This window comes from Enhydra lutris, unplaced genomic scaffold, assembly GCF_002288905.1.
Source record: "Enhydra lutris kenyoni isolate GAN:26980312 unplaced genomic scaffold, ASM228890v2 scaffoldscaffold25, whole genome shotgun sequence".
In the NCBI taxonomy this organism is placed as follows: Eukaryota; Metazoa; Chordata; class Mammalia; order Carnivora; family Mustelidae; genus Enhydra; species Enhydra lutris.
Genome location: NW_019154109.1, coordinates 24,546,015 through 24,561,243, shown reverse-complemented (window position 1 = coordinate 24,561,243; position 15,229 = coordinate 24,546,015). Strand labels below are relative to the sequence as shown.

General features: G+C 52.7%; 1 protein-coding gene across 2 annotated transcripts in view; it reads right to left on the bottom strand.

Moving 5' to 3' along the window:
• LOC111151020 (retinoid X receptor gamma) overlaps window positions 1–14,935 on the bottom strand; it is a 40,945-nt gene extending 26,010 nt beyond the window's left edge. The window contains exon 1 of one of the 2 annotated variants that reach the window (XM_022508724.1): window positions 14,628–14,935. In XM_022508724.1, the coding sequence (XP_022364432.1) occupies window positions 14,628–14,676 (49 nt within the window). In that variant the 5' untranslated portion in view covers window positions 14,677–14,935. The remainder of the gene's footprint in view (window positions 1–14,627) is intronic. The other variant, XM_022508723.1, reaches the window with a different exon arrangement.
• Between the last annotated feature and the right edge of the window lie 294 nt (window positions 14,936–15,229).

The window sequence follows — 15,229 nt, the reverse complement described above, 5'->3', positions numbered from 1 at the left end:
GCACAGCCCACGAGCCCCCGGTGCCTAAGGGACTGTGGCCAGGGCCAGCCAGACAGGGAAGGGGAGTCAAGTCCAAACCCACACGTGGAGAGGAAGTGAGCAGGTGTCCGGGCTCCTCCGAAACGCCCAGATCCACGCTCCTGGTGCTCGGAGAGCTGGGGTCGGGCTGAGCCTGCGAGGCAGGAACGGCTCACTCGCTCATGAGCGATGAACATTTTCTGAGACGCAGGTACGATTCCAGGGGCCCAAGAGAACACAGTTCCTGCTGTCAGGGGTCACATTCCACCATGGCAAGGCGAGGGTGGTGGTGCGGGCAGAGACTGTTGTCATACCCTTGGCCACCTGTATCTTTTGCAACTTTGTGCCCATTAAGGTCTTTGCCCTGCCTGTCTCCACAGCATGGGGTTTTATCAGCACCCAGGGAAGGAGACTCAGGATGGCTGGGCATGGCTTACTGGCCACAAAAAGGCCCAGGAGGGCAAGTGCAGACAGGCCTGCCCAAGCTGTTCCTACCCCTACCAAGCACAGGGAGCTGTGGTCACAAGTGTCCACAGAACAGGCCCTGGGCACGTGATCCTCTGGTCCTATTTCTCCCAGGTAAGTTGACTCCAAGTTCCCTTATAGTGAGCCACAGCTCAAGGTGACAGAGACGGAGGGGGCCCCGCTGTCCTCTCAGGAGCAGAGCATGAAACCTTCTCTCCAGAAGAGAGAAGCTATAAACCCGTGGATCTGTAGCAGGAAACAGAGACCGGAGAAGCGAGAGGGCGGCCTTCCCTGAATCACAGCACAGCTTCCCCACATGGTTGCCTGGTCACTCAAGGGGTACCTCGAGTACCTGGTACATGTGGGATGCGAGGTGCTATCCAAACCCTGGGGAGACCTCAGGGGTCACTCAGTGTAGCATTAGGAGCAGCATGGGGGGAGGATGTGCTCCCTTTAAATACTGTGCAACTACTCTTAAACATAAATATTCCACTGGAAAAATGTCAGCCTGGAGTTTCTCTTGAGCTTCTGCTAACGTGGTTAAGGTCTCCCAGTGGAGAGAACAGTCACTGCCACCATCAAGGAAACTCTGATCGTCCATCATTCTACCCAGGGAGTTTCCATCTATCAGGGACAATGGTCTTACAAACAGTTAAATCCCGATCACCCGATCTAAGTAGCACAACTGAAGAGGAACCACACTCTGTGGATCCACAGAGGAAGTGCCCAAGGGGTTCAAATGAACGGCTCAGACCCTTATCACATGTCCTGAATAGCATCAGGCAAATTCCATATGTTAACTCATTTCATCCTGACAATAAGCCTGTGAGGATCATTTTAGCTTTTTACAGATGAGAAAACTTATGCTCAGCCTTACCCCCACACTGTTCCGGGATGACTCGCTCTCCCCTCCATTCCTACCAAGTTCGGATTCATCCTTCAAGGTCTAAGTCAAGTGTTACCTCCTCCAGGAAGCCTTCCCTGGTGTTCCTGGTCTGGTTTGATGCCCTTTTCCGTTTTTTAACAACAGCCTGCCCTTACTCATATCCTAGCATTTATTAAACTGTGTCGCCATATTTATTTATTTCCCTGTCTTTTCCATTAAACTGGGAGAGGGAGACGAGTGTCCGTTTTTGCTTCCCCACCCCCAGCAGGGTCCCTGGAGCCGCCCGGGTATTCAGTGAGAGCTTAGATTCCAGCTGTCAACGTGAAGCCCACGCTCTCCCCTGTGTGTGCTGTCAAGGACAGCAAGGATGATTTGGAGAGCCATCACCTCACAAAGTACAAGATGACTCAATTATGAAGGGATCTCAAGCTGAAAGTTTATCTGAAGGAGAGAGAAAAGGGCAGCTTCCAAGAACTCGAGCCAGAGAAACCAAAAATCTTCCCAGATGGCCACTGATTGGAAAGAACAATTTTAGACTCTTCTGAGGCCCTGGAAGCCTGTGACATTTAAAGAGGCCAATGTATATCTTGAGCCTGTTCCTAAGATAACATGTGACAGGTGAGCCGGGAGCCCGCCTGCCCTGATGGGGCGCGCTCTCCCGGCTGGGACGGCGGGCCCGTCGCCCCCACAGCCCCGCCACCTGAAGGCAATTGCTGTTCCCTCCTGGCTTCAGCTTTCCAGAGACAAACCAAAAGACCCTCCTACTCTCCTTTTTATTCTGTTTTATGTGGCTCTCAGAGAGCCCGTGCCTTTCACTTCTGTACCCTGAACGCAGGCCCAGAGCTTTGAGACAGACTGGGACGAGGCTTCGCTTCACACTTTCGTCAACCCCAGGGTTCACAAGGTCTGAGACCTGTAACGCAGTCGTAAGGGACATTTTAGGTAGTATTTTATGTGGCAAACTCTTTAAAAAAATATTAATAGTTCTATAATTATTTTTATAGTTTCCTTCTATTAATAACAAGTGACTAGGCTTCTATTTTTGCATAAGATTACCTTTCTAAAAATAGCTATTTAAGTTTTCAAAAAGAGAGTAGGGGCGCCTGGGTGGCTCAGTCGCTTAAGCGTCTGACTCTTGGTTTAGTCTCAGGTCACGATCTCCAGGTCATGAGATGGAGCCCTACGTTGGGCCCCAGGCTCAGGGGAAGCCCTCCTGAGATTCTCTCTCTCTCTCCCCTTCTCCTTCTGCCCCTCCCTCTGCTCACACTCTCACTCTCTAAAATAAATAAATCTTTAAAAATAAAGGAGTACAGTGACCTAGGACCAAGTCCAAGTCCAAGGGTACTCCATATGCAGAACACATGGGAATAGCGAGGAAGGGGATGTTGTGTAGGAGAAACACTGACCTGCACAAGGAACATAGGAACGTGGGCTTTGGGGAACTCACAAGTTGTTCCAGGAATAAAATAAGATGATGAGAGGGTGACTGAAATGAAAAGTACACTGTTTTTATTAATAATAATAATAATAATAACAGTAATACCGACCAGGATATGCCTTGGCTGCTCAGTGAGGAGCCCGGCGTGCCTGAGACAGACTGAAACAGGGTTAAAGCTCGGTTTGCAACGGCCTTAAAACGTGGTTTGCTTCTGCTGAGTCAGTGGTCCAGAAGCGGTGGGCTACTTTAGAACCACATTCACAAAAATAATAATAAAATCCGACAAAGCAGATGTGTCTTACAGGATTGCGGGTTGGTTCTGTGCTTCTCCATGACCCAGTGGTTCTCAGACAGGAGCGCTTTGCTTTTAGAAAAGGTGGATGCGGTGCTTCTAAGCACAAGCGTGTTTCTCAACGGGAAATGGACCCGGCCTCACAGACACACGCCAGAGCGTGGCAGTCCACGGCACTTTCACGGCCTCCAGCCCTCTCTCCCCTTTCTCTCAAGCCACGTGGGAGCCACAGCCAGGACCAAAAGCCACCACACGTTTTCCAGAAACCCGGTTTCTAGTCCAGATCCGAAGTCAAGGTTTCCCCTAATGCTTCCCTGTTGTCCCTTCAGGCCCATCCGCCCTGGTCCAGGCCCCAGCAGTCTTGCTCTCTCCCTGACCCTACCCCCTCTAACCCTCTTTGGCCACCGCCAGACTGTGCCCACTGCCACATGCCTGGGAAACGCACAAACCCTCCACTCCGCGGAGCTGACGCCCTTCGCTCAGGCAAGGATTTGTTTAAACAAAAACGAACGCATCTGATGGGGAAGGGCTAGGGGTCTTTCTCAGGAGCATCTTCTCTCGGGGCAACATACCTAAAAAAAAGTCTTTCTTATTTCTGGGCCTCATTCTGCCCCGGGGTGTCCTAGACCCCTCCGGCTGCGGGTCTGTGAACCCAGAGCAGGCTACGGTCCGGCGGTACCTCAGAGCAGCCCCGAAGGTCCCAGCCACCTGGCATGGTCTGAGTCCGGACCGCTTTCCAAGGGGCCCCTGTCGTCGGCAGCCGGACCTTCGGGCTCTTTGGGATTCCAGACTGCAGCCCGAGAGGCTGCATGTCCCCAGCAATCAGAGCTGTCTGGGGACCTGCGGGGCACCTAAACTCTCCAGATTCCTGAAGTCTGCATGGGCAGCGCCGCAGAACACGGGCCTCTGAAGCCACAAAGCCTTAGGTTGGGTTTGAGGCTCTGCCTCCTTCCAGTCACATAAACTTGAGCAAGGAACTTGACCTGCCTGAACGCAGTTCCCCACGCAAAGTGGAGACACACACACGCTCACCTCGGTGGATCGCTGAGGGCACCTGAGACTGCGGACCCCGCAGCAGCAGGTGCACTAATGCACTATCCTGTAAATGTTGTGAGGGGCGGACTGTGTGTGGCTCGAACGCCGGTGTAGAAGATCACGGAGCCAGGCCCGTGCTAAATGCTCTATTAAGGACAGTCTTGGCCACACACAGTAAATCGCAGTAAATCACCACTGCTCTGAGCCTGGAGCACCCCTCCGTCACCCCAGCCACTCCACCCTTCCCCTAGGATCGGCCAGATCACCCCATAATCCGGCCCGGGACAAAGAGGTCCTCCACGTGACCTCCAGTCTTACCGTCTGCTGTCCTCCTGGTTGTCACATACTTTTAATTTCTATCCCTTGCTGTTCACAATTCCCATTACGGGACCAGCCCCGAGCATGGAACATAGCAGATGCTCAAAAGACGCTTGACAATGGGATGGGAGCAGTGATGGGATCATTTTTTGGTTAATTAATGTATATTACTACAGAGAGTTCATCAGTAGAAACCACTTGCATCAGAAATCTCTGTCCCCACTGTTAACCAATGCAAAAATCTCTGAGTAACGAATTGCTTGTGTGTGCACACATGCGTGTGTGTGTGTGTGTGTGTGTGTGTGTGTGTGTGTGTAGGGGGGCCTTGTTGAGAAAGAGAATCTCGGGTACTCAGAACTACAGAATTCTTACCAAAGTGAGGAAGTTGCCTAGCAACCTCCTCCTCAGCCAATGAAAGGAAAATGTCAAGCGTGAGTCTTCCCAACTGGCCAGACAAGGGAGCAAGTGGCCTGGTGTGTCCAGCCCTTTGCCGCCACGCAGGGACTTTGCTGGCCTGCTAACACGGCTCTCCTGCACAGCGGAAACTTGTACGGAAGCTTGACACCGGTTAATACCCACCCGCGGGGAAGGGGATGGAGGTAAAGAGGCGCTATCTCTGAGTCAGGACTCTCCATCTGAAGTCGAGGGAGCATCGCACCGCCCAGTCCCACTCAACTCTCTCCCATGGGGCATCAGCGCACACCCAAGCCTGCCTCCTTGTCTCAGTGGGGGGACGTGGTGCGTGAGCCCCAGAATCAGAATCAGTCTGACACCTGGCTTGTTCTTGCTTTAAAAAGAAAAAAAAATACTTTTTTTAAATTATTATTTGAGAGAGACACAGAGAGCATGGAGCAGGGAGTGAGGGGGTGGGGACAGAGGCAGAGGGAGCGAATCGTCCGCAGACTCCCCACTGAATAAGGAGCCTTCTCTCAGGACCCTGTGATTGTGACCTGAGCCAAAATCCAGAGCCAATCGCTTCACCGACTCAGCCACCCAGGTGCCCCGTGGCTTGCTCTTCCTAGTGTAAGGGAAACTTGTCATCTTTCCCCCCGTGGCTGCTTGGCTCCTAACACAGGCTGGCTGCAGAGAGAGGTAGGCAGAGGCCCGCCACAGGACGGCACTTTAACTGACACTAATAGGCACCTCCTTCCATGACGAACAACAACAAAAGAATACAACATTCATTGAGCAATTGCCAGGAGCCAGACCTGGTTCTCGACGCTTTATATACATTGACATACTTCATACCTACAAGCCCCGTTAAGGTTGGTTTGCTTATCTCTACTGTACAAATGCAAAAGCTGGGGTACGGAGGAATTAAAGACATCGCCCAAGGGAACAGGACTCGTAAATTATACACGTGGCGTCTAAATGGAGGAAGGCGGCAGATCTGGGCTTTAGCCCCATCCCCACCACAAACTGCCCTCCTCCGGGACTCCTCCCAGCAGCTCTCCCTGCCTTCCCCAATCTAACTTGCCTCCCTATTCTGGACTTTGACCCTGGCACATTGTTAAAAGAATTTTTTTCTTATTTGATTTTATTTTCAGTGTTCCAAGATTGTTACACGTATTGCATGGAGCACTGGGTGTGGTGCATAAACAAAGACTTTATTTTTTTAAGTCATCTCTACACCCAACATAGGGCTCAAACTCACTCCTGATCGCGAGATCAGGAGTCCCCTGCTCTAGGGACTGAGCCAGTCAGATGCCCCTGACCCTGGCACTTTCTGACTAAGACACTCCCCTCCCAGACTCTGGCCCCGCCCACTTCCAAGGTGGTGGGGGCGGGGGGGCGGGGGCGGGGGGCTCCATTCACTGGAGTCCTAGCTCAGCCTGACCTTTGCTTCTCCCTTCTCCAGTGGAAGGGGCACTTGGATGCCAGGGGATTGCTAGTCCACGTTTCTTACATTTGAGTCACTGTCGGCATGTTCAAAAGCACCTGCACGTAAGCCTTGGAGCTTCATGGCCACCCGGACATGGACAGGAGGGTGTCTCCAAGGCACAGAGCTCTACAGCTTAACGGGGGCCAACTCCAAGGTGGGAGGTCCCCAACTCCCAGGCAGTAAGGAGCAGAAGCAGAAGCCACATTTCTTGATAAGAAGCCTTCTCTGCTCTCGAAGCGTTTTCTGGCTTTCTCAATAGGGAAAATAAAGCAAAGTGACAGAAGTGGAGAGTGTGTGGGAGAAGGGGCTCAGCGCCCAGGGCCCCTCAGCAGCAAGGGAGGACGCAAAGATCAGCGGCTCATGGGTTCCGCGCCCCTAACCAGCCTCTCGGAGTCTCCCAGGGCAGTTCCGGCTTCCAGCAGGTCCCTTTAAAGGAGGGCTTGGGGCTGTTGGGGTGGGAGATGGGGTTGCTTCTCCCGGTGCTTGGGGGAGGGGGAGAGCACAGTGGCATCCCCCATCTTCCTTCCTCCTCCCTGCCCCTCCCTGCTCCCATCCTGCCAGCCCCTCCCACCCCATCTCTCCTAAAATCTACCATGATGGGGGTAGTGAAAAGCAGGCAAAGATTGATAATCAGCCTCATTATCACCAGCATTATATATAATTATAGCAAAACCTTACTCATTTCGATCAATTGAGAGAAAAAATCAGTCTAAATTCTTGACAAGTTGGCAGATTACTTTTAAATTACAATTTTATTACTTCTAAGTAACACACGTGAAGAGTTTGTATTTCCAGTACCGCAAGCTAATGGTTATTAAGCAGAGATTTTATAAAATCTGCTTTAAAAGACTTCTTTGTAATTAACACCCGGTTAATATGCTAATGATGCTCTCTACCAGGCTTTTTAAATTGCTTCAAAACAGATGTAACTTAAATGGGGCAACACTTCTGCAGTCTTACTTGTTCCACGAACTTTTTTTGTGTGTGTCATTTTTTTTTTTTCGGCGAAGGAGCGAATACAAACTAGTTCATACCATGACCAAATTTAATCACCTTTCCAAATCAGTTAGGTCATAAATTCGTAAGGCCATATTGCTTAGGGTTAGAAACCTGACTTTCAGGGCGTGTAGAATTACCGTGTTTTAGAGAAAAGAAAATAATCCCAGAGAGTTTGCAGGACTTGCTGAAGGCTACACGATCAGTACAAAAACACTGTGTCTTCTGGCTCCCAGGTTCAAGGTCATTCCACGCTCTACATACCTTCTCTCACTCACAAAGCTCTTCATAACCATACACTGTTTATTTCCGTGTCTGTTATTGGTTCAGTCAGTCAAAAAAATATTTGTTGAGTGCTTACCATGTACCAGACCCCAAGCTAGGCACTACGGAGAGAGCAGTCCCTCCTGGGAGCCGGTGCCTAGTTCATGGAAGCTTGAACCTGACTCAGAGCGGTTGGTAGGGCAGAAATAAACCCCATTAGCTCGACTTAGAAAAACAGGTTCAGAATGATAAAGTGACCTTTGTAAGCGCTTGCTGTGAGCTATTACAGACCTAGAATCTGAGTTGAGTCTAGCACAGTTTCTGGTAACCTTTCTGCATGTAATTAATGACATCTTGCTTGCATACCACTTTTCCTACCCAGGACCAAATTATCAACCTTGATGGTACAGGTGGATATTACGCTGTGTCTAACTCATAAGGGAGAGGGAGGCCAAAATCCTGGAGCAGGGGCTCCTCTAACAAGTCTTCTAAAGACTGCAATCATCTTAAAATACAGTAAACAACACCCCTAGTGCACGTTAACATTAGGCAAGGCACACAGGATCATTTATTCCCAGGGTCTAAATGCGTAAATTCCTGGGACCCATTCGCTTAACCTCAGTCCCAAGAAACATTTCTGGAAATAAGTCATCTCCAAATGTTATACAGAGGCAGACTATAGAGCGTGTAACTAGTTTATCATTCCTTCAGGGCAGGGAATGGGTCTGCCTTCTTGGAGCTCTGCACAACCCTTGCACAAGCCAGATACTTAGCCAACGTGTGCCTAACCACCAATCGGCATTCCCAGCACAGTCTAGAATATTCTCTCCCTGCTGATGAACTCTAACCTTTGCTCTGCTCCCCTCATCGCTGAGGCTGAGAAGTCACAGGTACCATGACCCCCCAAATGTCTAAGAGACTGCTTCCCAATGACGCCAGTGACCAGCAAAGGAGATGAAGGAGATGGTGAGTTCGTAGACATGAAAGCCAAGCCAAACAGCTTAGAAGAAACATCCCAACATATGTGCTAAGCTCCTTCTGGGACGCTCCTCTGACTCCTAGTAAATGCTTTCTGAACTAAAGATCACAAGCTTCTCCATTTTTCAAGTTCAGATGTTGGATTCTGAAATCCCATCAGGAACTTGAGCTTGATCTCGCACCTCGAATCTTCCCGTCTCCCTCCCTGTCTCTCAATCAAGGTATTTAATAAGGACAGCAAGGGGTTCCAGGTTGTTCATGACTCATCAAAGTCACTGGCCCTGGGCCAAGGTCTCCTGAAGACTGGAGGGGTTGAAGGTCCCAGGTCCCAGCTCTCTTTCTGCCAGATCTCAGGAGGCTTGCCCCAGAATGATTTGTGAAAACAGAACTTTCTGTAACATGCGCTGAATCCATGTCTGCCTTTGCTTTATCAGGATCGCCTGGAGTGCCGTCTGATGCTTTAAGAACAGGCACACCTCCCCTAAGAAAAATCTACGCACAAAATTCTAGTGACTTTAGAACTATAGTCTCCAAATTTTCTGAAATGGCAAGGGGGATCTTTTACCATGTGTTTACGATCGTCTAGGCTTTATTTATTAAACCCCTACACTGTGGAAAGTTAACACTGACCCTGTGGGGTGGGTAGAACTGAGTTATTTCCCAAAGGGTGGGGGGAGGGCTCTCAGAGGCTTCCCCACTCCTCCCTCCATCTCCCCCCAGTCTGAAGACCACAAGCAGCTGCAGGTCCGGGGCAAGCCACCCTGCTTCCCCACATGTCCTCGCCTGTAACTAAGGGGTCACCCCCCACCCCGACCCGCAGGCCCCTCAGTCTAGCTTTAAAGACTCAGCCCTGTGGTGGTGGGGAAGCCAGGAAGAGGCCGGTTAGAGGCAGGGATGGGAACCATTGCAGACTGGAGAGCACTCAGCCTTCTCCAGAACGACCCCCTCGGGCTTCGCAAATAGACAGGAGCACTGAACCTCCCTGTACCTTAGCTTTCGCTACTTCAGCTACCGCTCCTCTCACCCAAGGACAAGATTCGGATACAAGCAGTTGCAACAGGAGACCCTAGAGCCAGCAAAGACTCAAAGGTTTACTCTCCCGCTCTTCATAAAGTTTGCTGAGCCCCACCTTAGAATACAAGGTCGCGCTCCGTGTATTAGAACAAAGCGGGGTCCATCTGGACACTTTTTGGATTTTTGTTTTCTTAGCACCTCCCAGTGCCCAGTGCCCTGCCCCCACACCCAGTCATTTCAGTCATTTGCTGTAATTACACATGTCCAAAAAACGCATTATGATCAGAGCACCGAGATTGTTAGTTGCTGTTATTACACATAATTCACCCATTTGTGGCAGATCTGGGACTCCATGCCCCCGCACCCCACCCCTTCTCCACCCTAACCCCCCAACAAACAGCAGGTGCGGCATACGGCTCCAGCACCGCAGGCAGCTCACACCTGCCTGGATTTGGATCCTGGGTCTGCCCCTTACCAGATGGGCAATCTTGAGCAGTTTGCTAAACCTCCCCGTGACTCTGGTCATCTAGTCCAACAGTGATACTCTCATCACTCCCCATGATAACAGTAGTGCCTTCCCTCCAGGAGCCCTAGAGAATATTAAATGAGACGGTGTTTCCAATGCCGAGGAGAGATTTGCAATGTGGAGGAGGGCTTGGCACACAGTAGGTGCATAATATACATTAGCTACCATTTCACTCTTGTGACGACCGCTGAGCCAGGACCTGGACCAATCCCATGAGAGCCCCCCACACCCAGGCATTCTAGAAAATAAATTTTTACATTCCCTGGGCCTCTGAGTCTTCCACTTTCCAATAAGAGAAAATCACAGCTTCCCCTGGGAGCCCCTGGCATCCCAGCCACCCAGCTCTGGTGGCGAAGTTCTCTGCAGATACAGAAGCGACATAATGAGGGGAAGGAAGAGGTGGAGAATTTAGATTAGTCTTTGCACAATTTCTTCCCCCAGTTCCTATTCAGCTCTCTGTCTCCTGGTAAGATTGTAAATGTTTCAGAAAATAGTTTACACTAAATATGTTCCTTCCTAAATCCCATAAACAGTTACGCCTTCCGACATAAACCCTAACCACTTACGTCCACGGTAGGACCCAATTAGCCACCCACACATTTGTGGAGGGGAGAAGTATGTTCTGACGCATGCATCCGTGTACACGTACACACACACACACACACACACACACACACGGCTCCCACACCCACGCACATCCTCACAGCTCCCCCAGACATACACACAAACACGTGGGGACACGTAACTCCGACCCACCCCTCCTCTAAGGAGACTCTTAGGGGAAAAGCAGAGTGTTCCACACAAATGTCAGGGCCAGCTGGGCAGGACTCTTGCAAATCAGTGGGCCTCCAGGGGCAGCCCCAGGCAGGGCCGCAGAGTCCCTTGCTGCTGAGTGACTGCGAACTCCCCTGTGTTTTATTCCTCAGTGGCCAGGCCACAGGCCTGTGGCCACAGGGCAGGGCCGCAGCGGGATCAGGGCTCCTCAGCCCAGCAAGGCCTGCGCTGCTTCCCGTGGCTTCCCGGCCTGTCCCGGAGCAAGTGTGTGGTCCACAGACGCCCTGACCGGCAGCTCAGCTGACCAGGGATACCGGAGCCCAATGGCCTGGGTTCAAATCCCGACCAGCGCCACTTTCCGGCCCCGAGACCTTCAACACGTTACCACACCGTGCGGTGCCTCCGCTTCCTCGCCTCTAAAAGCAGCGGGATCCTCGTGGTGACTCCTTGGAGGGTTGTCAGGAGACTTCAGGGTCAAGGGCTCGCGAGGGAAGCAGGCCCCGCGCAAAGGCGGCTGCAGCGACTCTTGTTCCCTGAAACGCGAGCCCCCTGCTCCCGATCCTGCTCTCCCCGGGAGGATTACGGCACAATTGGATGGGGGAATTACAGGCTTTGTTTTGCCATCTTCTTAGAGGCAGCAACTGTCTCCTCCAGGCAAACAAATCTCTTACTGAGCAGCTGGCAAAGCCAGGCGGAGAAGGAGGGAAGGGTTCTCTGCTTGTCACAAGGCAGGGCGGGGCACTGGGCACCGGGGCACCTCGGAGAGACCACCGCGACCACCGCGACCACCGCAACCCAGGTAGTCACCGCAGCTCGGCCCAAGGAACCAGCCCCTCTTCACCGATGGGACGATGAGCTCACATCTGGGAAGCACAGCCCCAGACACGATCCCCGGGGCGATCTCCCACGGGTGACTTTGTGTCCCTAGAGCTCCTCACAGGGGATCCCAGGAGCCCCCTGAGGCTCCATTTGCTGCTGTATAAAAAGGCAAGGGGGGCAGGCACGAAATTACTGCATATACGTGTTTCCTCTCTCTGTGCCAGCGCTGCAGGTGGCAGCCACCCCAGTCCTCAGGTTTTCCCTGTGCCTCGGGGGTGTGCCAAGTTCTCAGACAGACCTCCCTGCAGCTGGGGGGCAGGGGGGCAGGGGATGTGCTCTGGCTCAGTGTTTTAGCACTCTGAGCCGGTGCACGCAAACAAAACGGAAAACATCAACAGAACTAAACAAAATAATTGTTCTCCTCCCTTGGGAACAAGGAAAAGTCGCATCAGAGGGAGACATTTAAACAACCTAGTGGCCCTTTTCCCTCTGGCTCCCCGTGTTACATCAATGTATTTTCTTCTGTGGCTGCACTGCTGTGTCTCCTTGTCTCTGAAAACTCATTACACCAACCACCAGAGCCCCCACAATCGTGAGACTCCAAACCAGCAAAAGTGTACGCACCTTCGTGGACCTCATTTTATTTCCCAAGATTCCTAATTCATTATTCTCCAGTAACGTTTGATTTTTCGGTTAATCTGCATGATCAGTGCTTGAGCAAAATGGAAGAGATGAAAATATTAACTTTTACTACGGACCAAAAACACAGACAGTACCAAAGTGGCTGCTTCTCTGAATGTTCGCACATTTCAGTCTCAAAACAATACCTGAGGATGGGATTATCAGCTCCATTTCAGAGACCAAGGCACTGAGGCTCAGAGACAGGCAATTCCTTGCCTAAGGCCACACAGCTGGTATGTGAACCCAACTCCAGTTCTCTTGCTCTTTCTCTCTCCCTTTCATGCTCCTTGCACTAGATCCGATTAAAGGAGTACTATTCTAAGTTTGAGTCAGAGGTTTTCTGGAAGGTTCTCTCACATTCAAGCCCATGTAGCCTTAGACTGGCCCCTGCCTTGTCGAGGCCTCCATTTCCACTCCAAAAATGGGAGGTCTAAGACACTCTTCGAGGTCCCTGAGCAGACTAACATTTCGAGATTCCAGCAGGCAGCCCCGGTTGAATTTGGCGCTAGACCTTCTTTATCCAGCCTTGCTCTTAGCTCTCCCTAGATCTTTCCACCCTTAACCCTGTTTCACTCCCACTGCTTCAGAGGGTCTCCATGACATTCATGAAGCCACAGCCTCCCAGACCTTGGGGAACCTAAGAACCTCGAGGACAAGCACATCCCTCTGACCTCAGACAACTGAATTCAGAGGGAAAAGAAAAAAGTATCTCAACTGTGAATGGGACCGAGACAGGAGCTGAGAAGGCTTTTCACACCCAGGACCCAACTATAAACGAGATCAGATGTCCCGGTCACATCCTTGGCCACCACTCTCACTGGGTCATAGCATGAGACTAGCCCCAACGACTTCAACTTCCCCTCTTCCAGGAACACATCTGTGGCCCCCCACCTCTTGAGTCCCAGCAACAGCCTCCTCCTGCACCCCAAAGCACACAGAGCCAGAAATATGACAGTGTGCCTGTGTGATAAGCCTGCTCTGCACAAGTGGCAGAGCCCGTGTCTCATTCACATCTGTCTTCCCAGAACCTAATACCACGCTTGGCTCACAAACTCCCCAAGGCACCCTGAATGAAAGAGCAAGTCCCCTAGACCAACACCACCCACCACCCCGGCAGGGACCATGGCCACCTTGCAACGTCCTTCCATGCCTCACAGAGGGCTCTGCATGGCCAAGGAGGCAAGCTGTACCCCCCTACCCCAGCCCTCGGATGAACTGCCTATCTGTCCACACAGGAGGTCGGGAGAGCAGGGACTTTTCAGTTCTCAAGACCTAACAAGAATTTCTGCTTTGTCCTGTCTGCCAGCATCCGCAGGGCAAAAGCTCCTCTTTGGCTCCCAAGAGCACAAGCTTCGTGCCACCAGCTGACAAGTGACAGGCCAGTCGGTCAGCTGTTGGTTCCATTTATTCAAAGCTGGACGGCTGAACTGCTTCTGCCACTGAATCGAGGGAGCCTCGAGTCCCACGGAAGGCGGCCCCTGAAAAGTGAGCAGGGGCTGCCCTCGCGGGCTTGGGGACTTGGACCTTCAGCCTGCCAGTCCCGGGAGCGCAGACTCCCGCACCCAGAACCGACCTTCCACCCTCAGAACAGAACTGCCAGCAGGGACCCTGGCAGTGGAAAGCAGCAGGGAGGGGGCGCGAGGCTATTAGCAAATCAAAAGGGAAGACAACAGAGGAAGAAAAACAGGGTGGCAAATTCAAGTGCTCCGTTTTCTTTTTAAAAAAAATCCGATTGTAGGGAGATCTGCGTTTCAATAAAACAAGCATGCCCTTGTTACCAAGTATGGCAGGGGCTCTTAATAGAGAGGCAAAGCCTTTTTCAGCACGTTTCTCATTACAAGTTGGATAATAGGTACGTCCAGTGATACCCTCTGACTCTTCCACATTGCCCACCCGCACAAACACACTGGGTTCTAACAACGCTCTCGCTCCGTCTGGGTCTCCGATCCATTCCCGGGCAGGTGGGCTGGAACGCTCCGTGGGGTATCTGCACGTTCTCTCTTCTGCTCGCTCATGCTGCTGTGCACGGATCCTCGCCTCCGACCATCCCCTCTCCCTCCCTCTCCTGCACGCACAGACACACTCCGCGGAAACACACGACCAGTGCAGACGAACATCCCTGCCCTCCTCCTAATTCACTGGCAGCCGCGTGCCCGCAGGTCGCGGTTCCCCTCCGGCCCCTCCACACAGGTCCCCCACCCCGCACGCCGGACCCCGGGGCAGCCCCGGCGCCTGACTCACCGCCGAAGCCTGTGGGAAACTTCATGAAGTGAGAATAATTCCCGTACATGTTTACTCTTCAGTTCATGTTCCTCTCCCGAGCGTCTGCGGAAGAGCGCGGCCTCCCGGGCTCCCGAGCGCCGCCGGGGCTGCCTTCAACTCGGGCTAACAGGAGCGCTCATCGCTTCCTCGCAGCCCGGGCAGCTCGGGCTGGGCCGGCCCTCCGGGATTAGTCTGGAATCTGCCCCTCGCTCGGAGCGGCCACATAGCGCGTCCGGGCGGCGCGGCAGCTGGTGCCTGTCAGTTACCACGCACGGCGCCGCCGCCGCGCCCCGCCGCGCACGGGCTCCTGTTGCTTTGATTCACTCGGGGCTGGGCCGCCGCGTGCGCTCCGCCGACTCCGCGCCTCCCCGGGGGCGCTGCCGGCGGCGGGCCCCGCGTCCCGGAAGCCCAAGGCGCTGCGTGACCGCCCCCCGGAGGTCGGGAGCCTGGGAGGGGCGGCGGGGGCAGGGGCCGGGGGCGGGGGGGGCGCTGGGGGGGGGGGGGGGGGGGCGCTCCTCCTTGATTGGCACCCACGGACATCGATGGGGTGTTGGGCAAATGCGTTTTCGCACTCGGGCTCC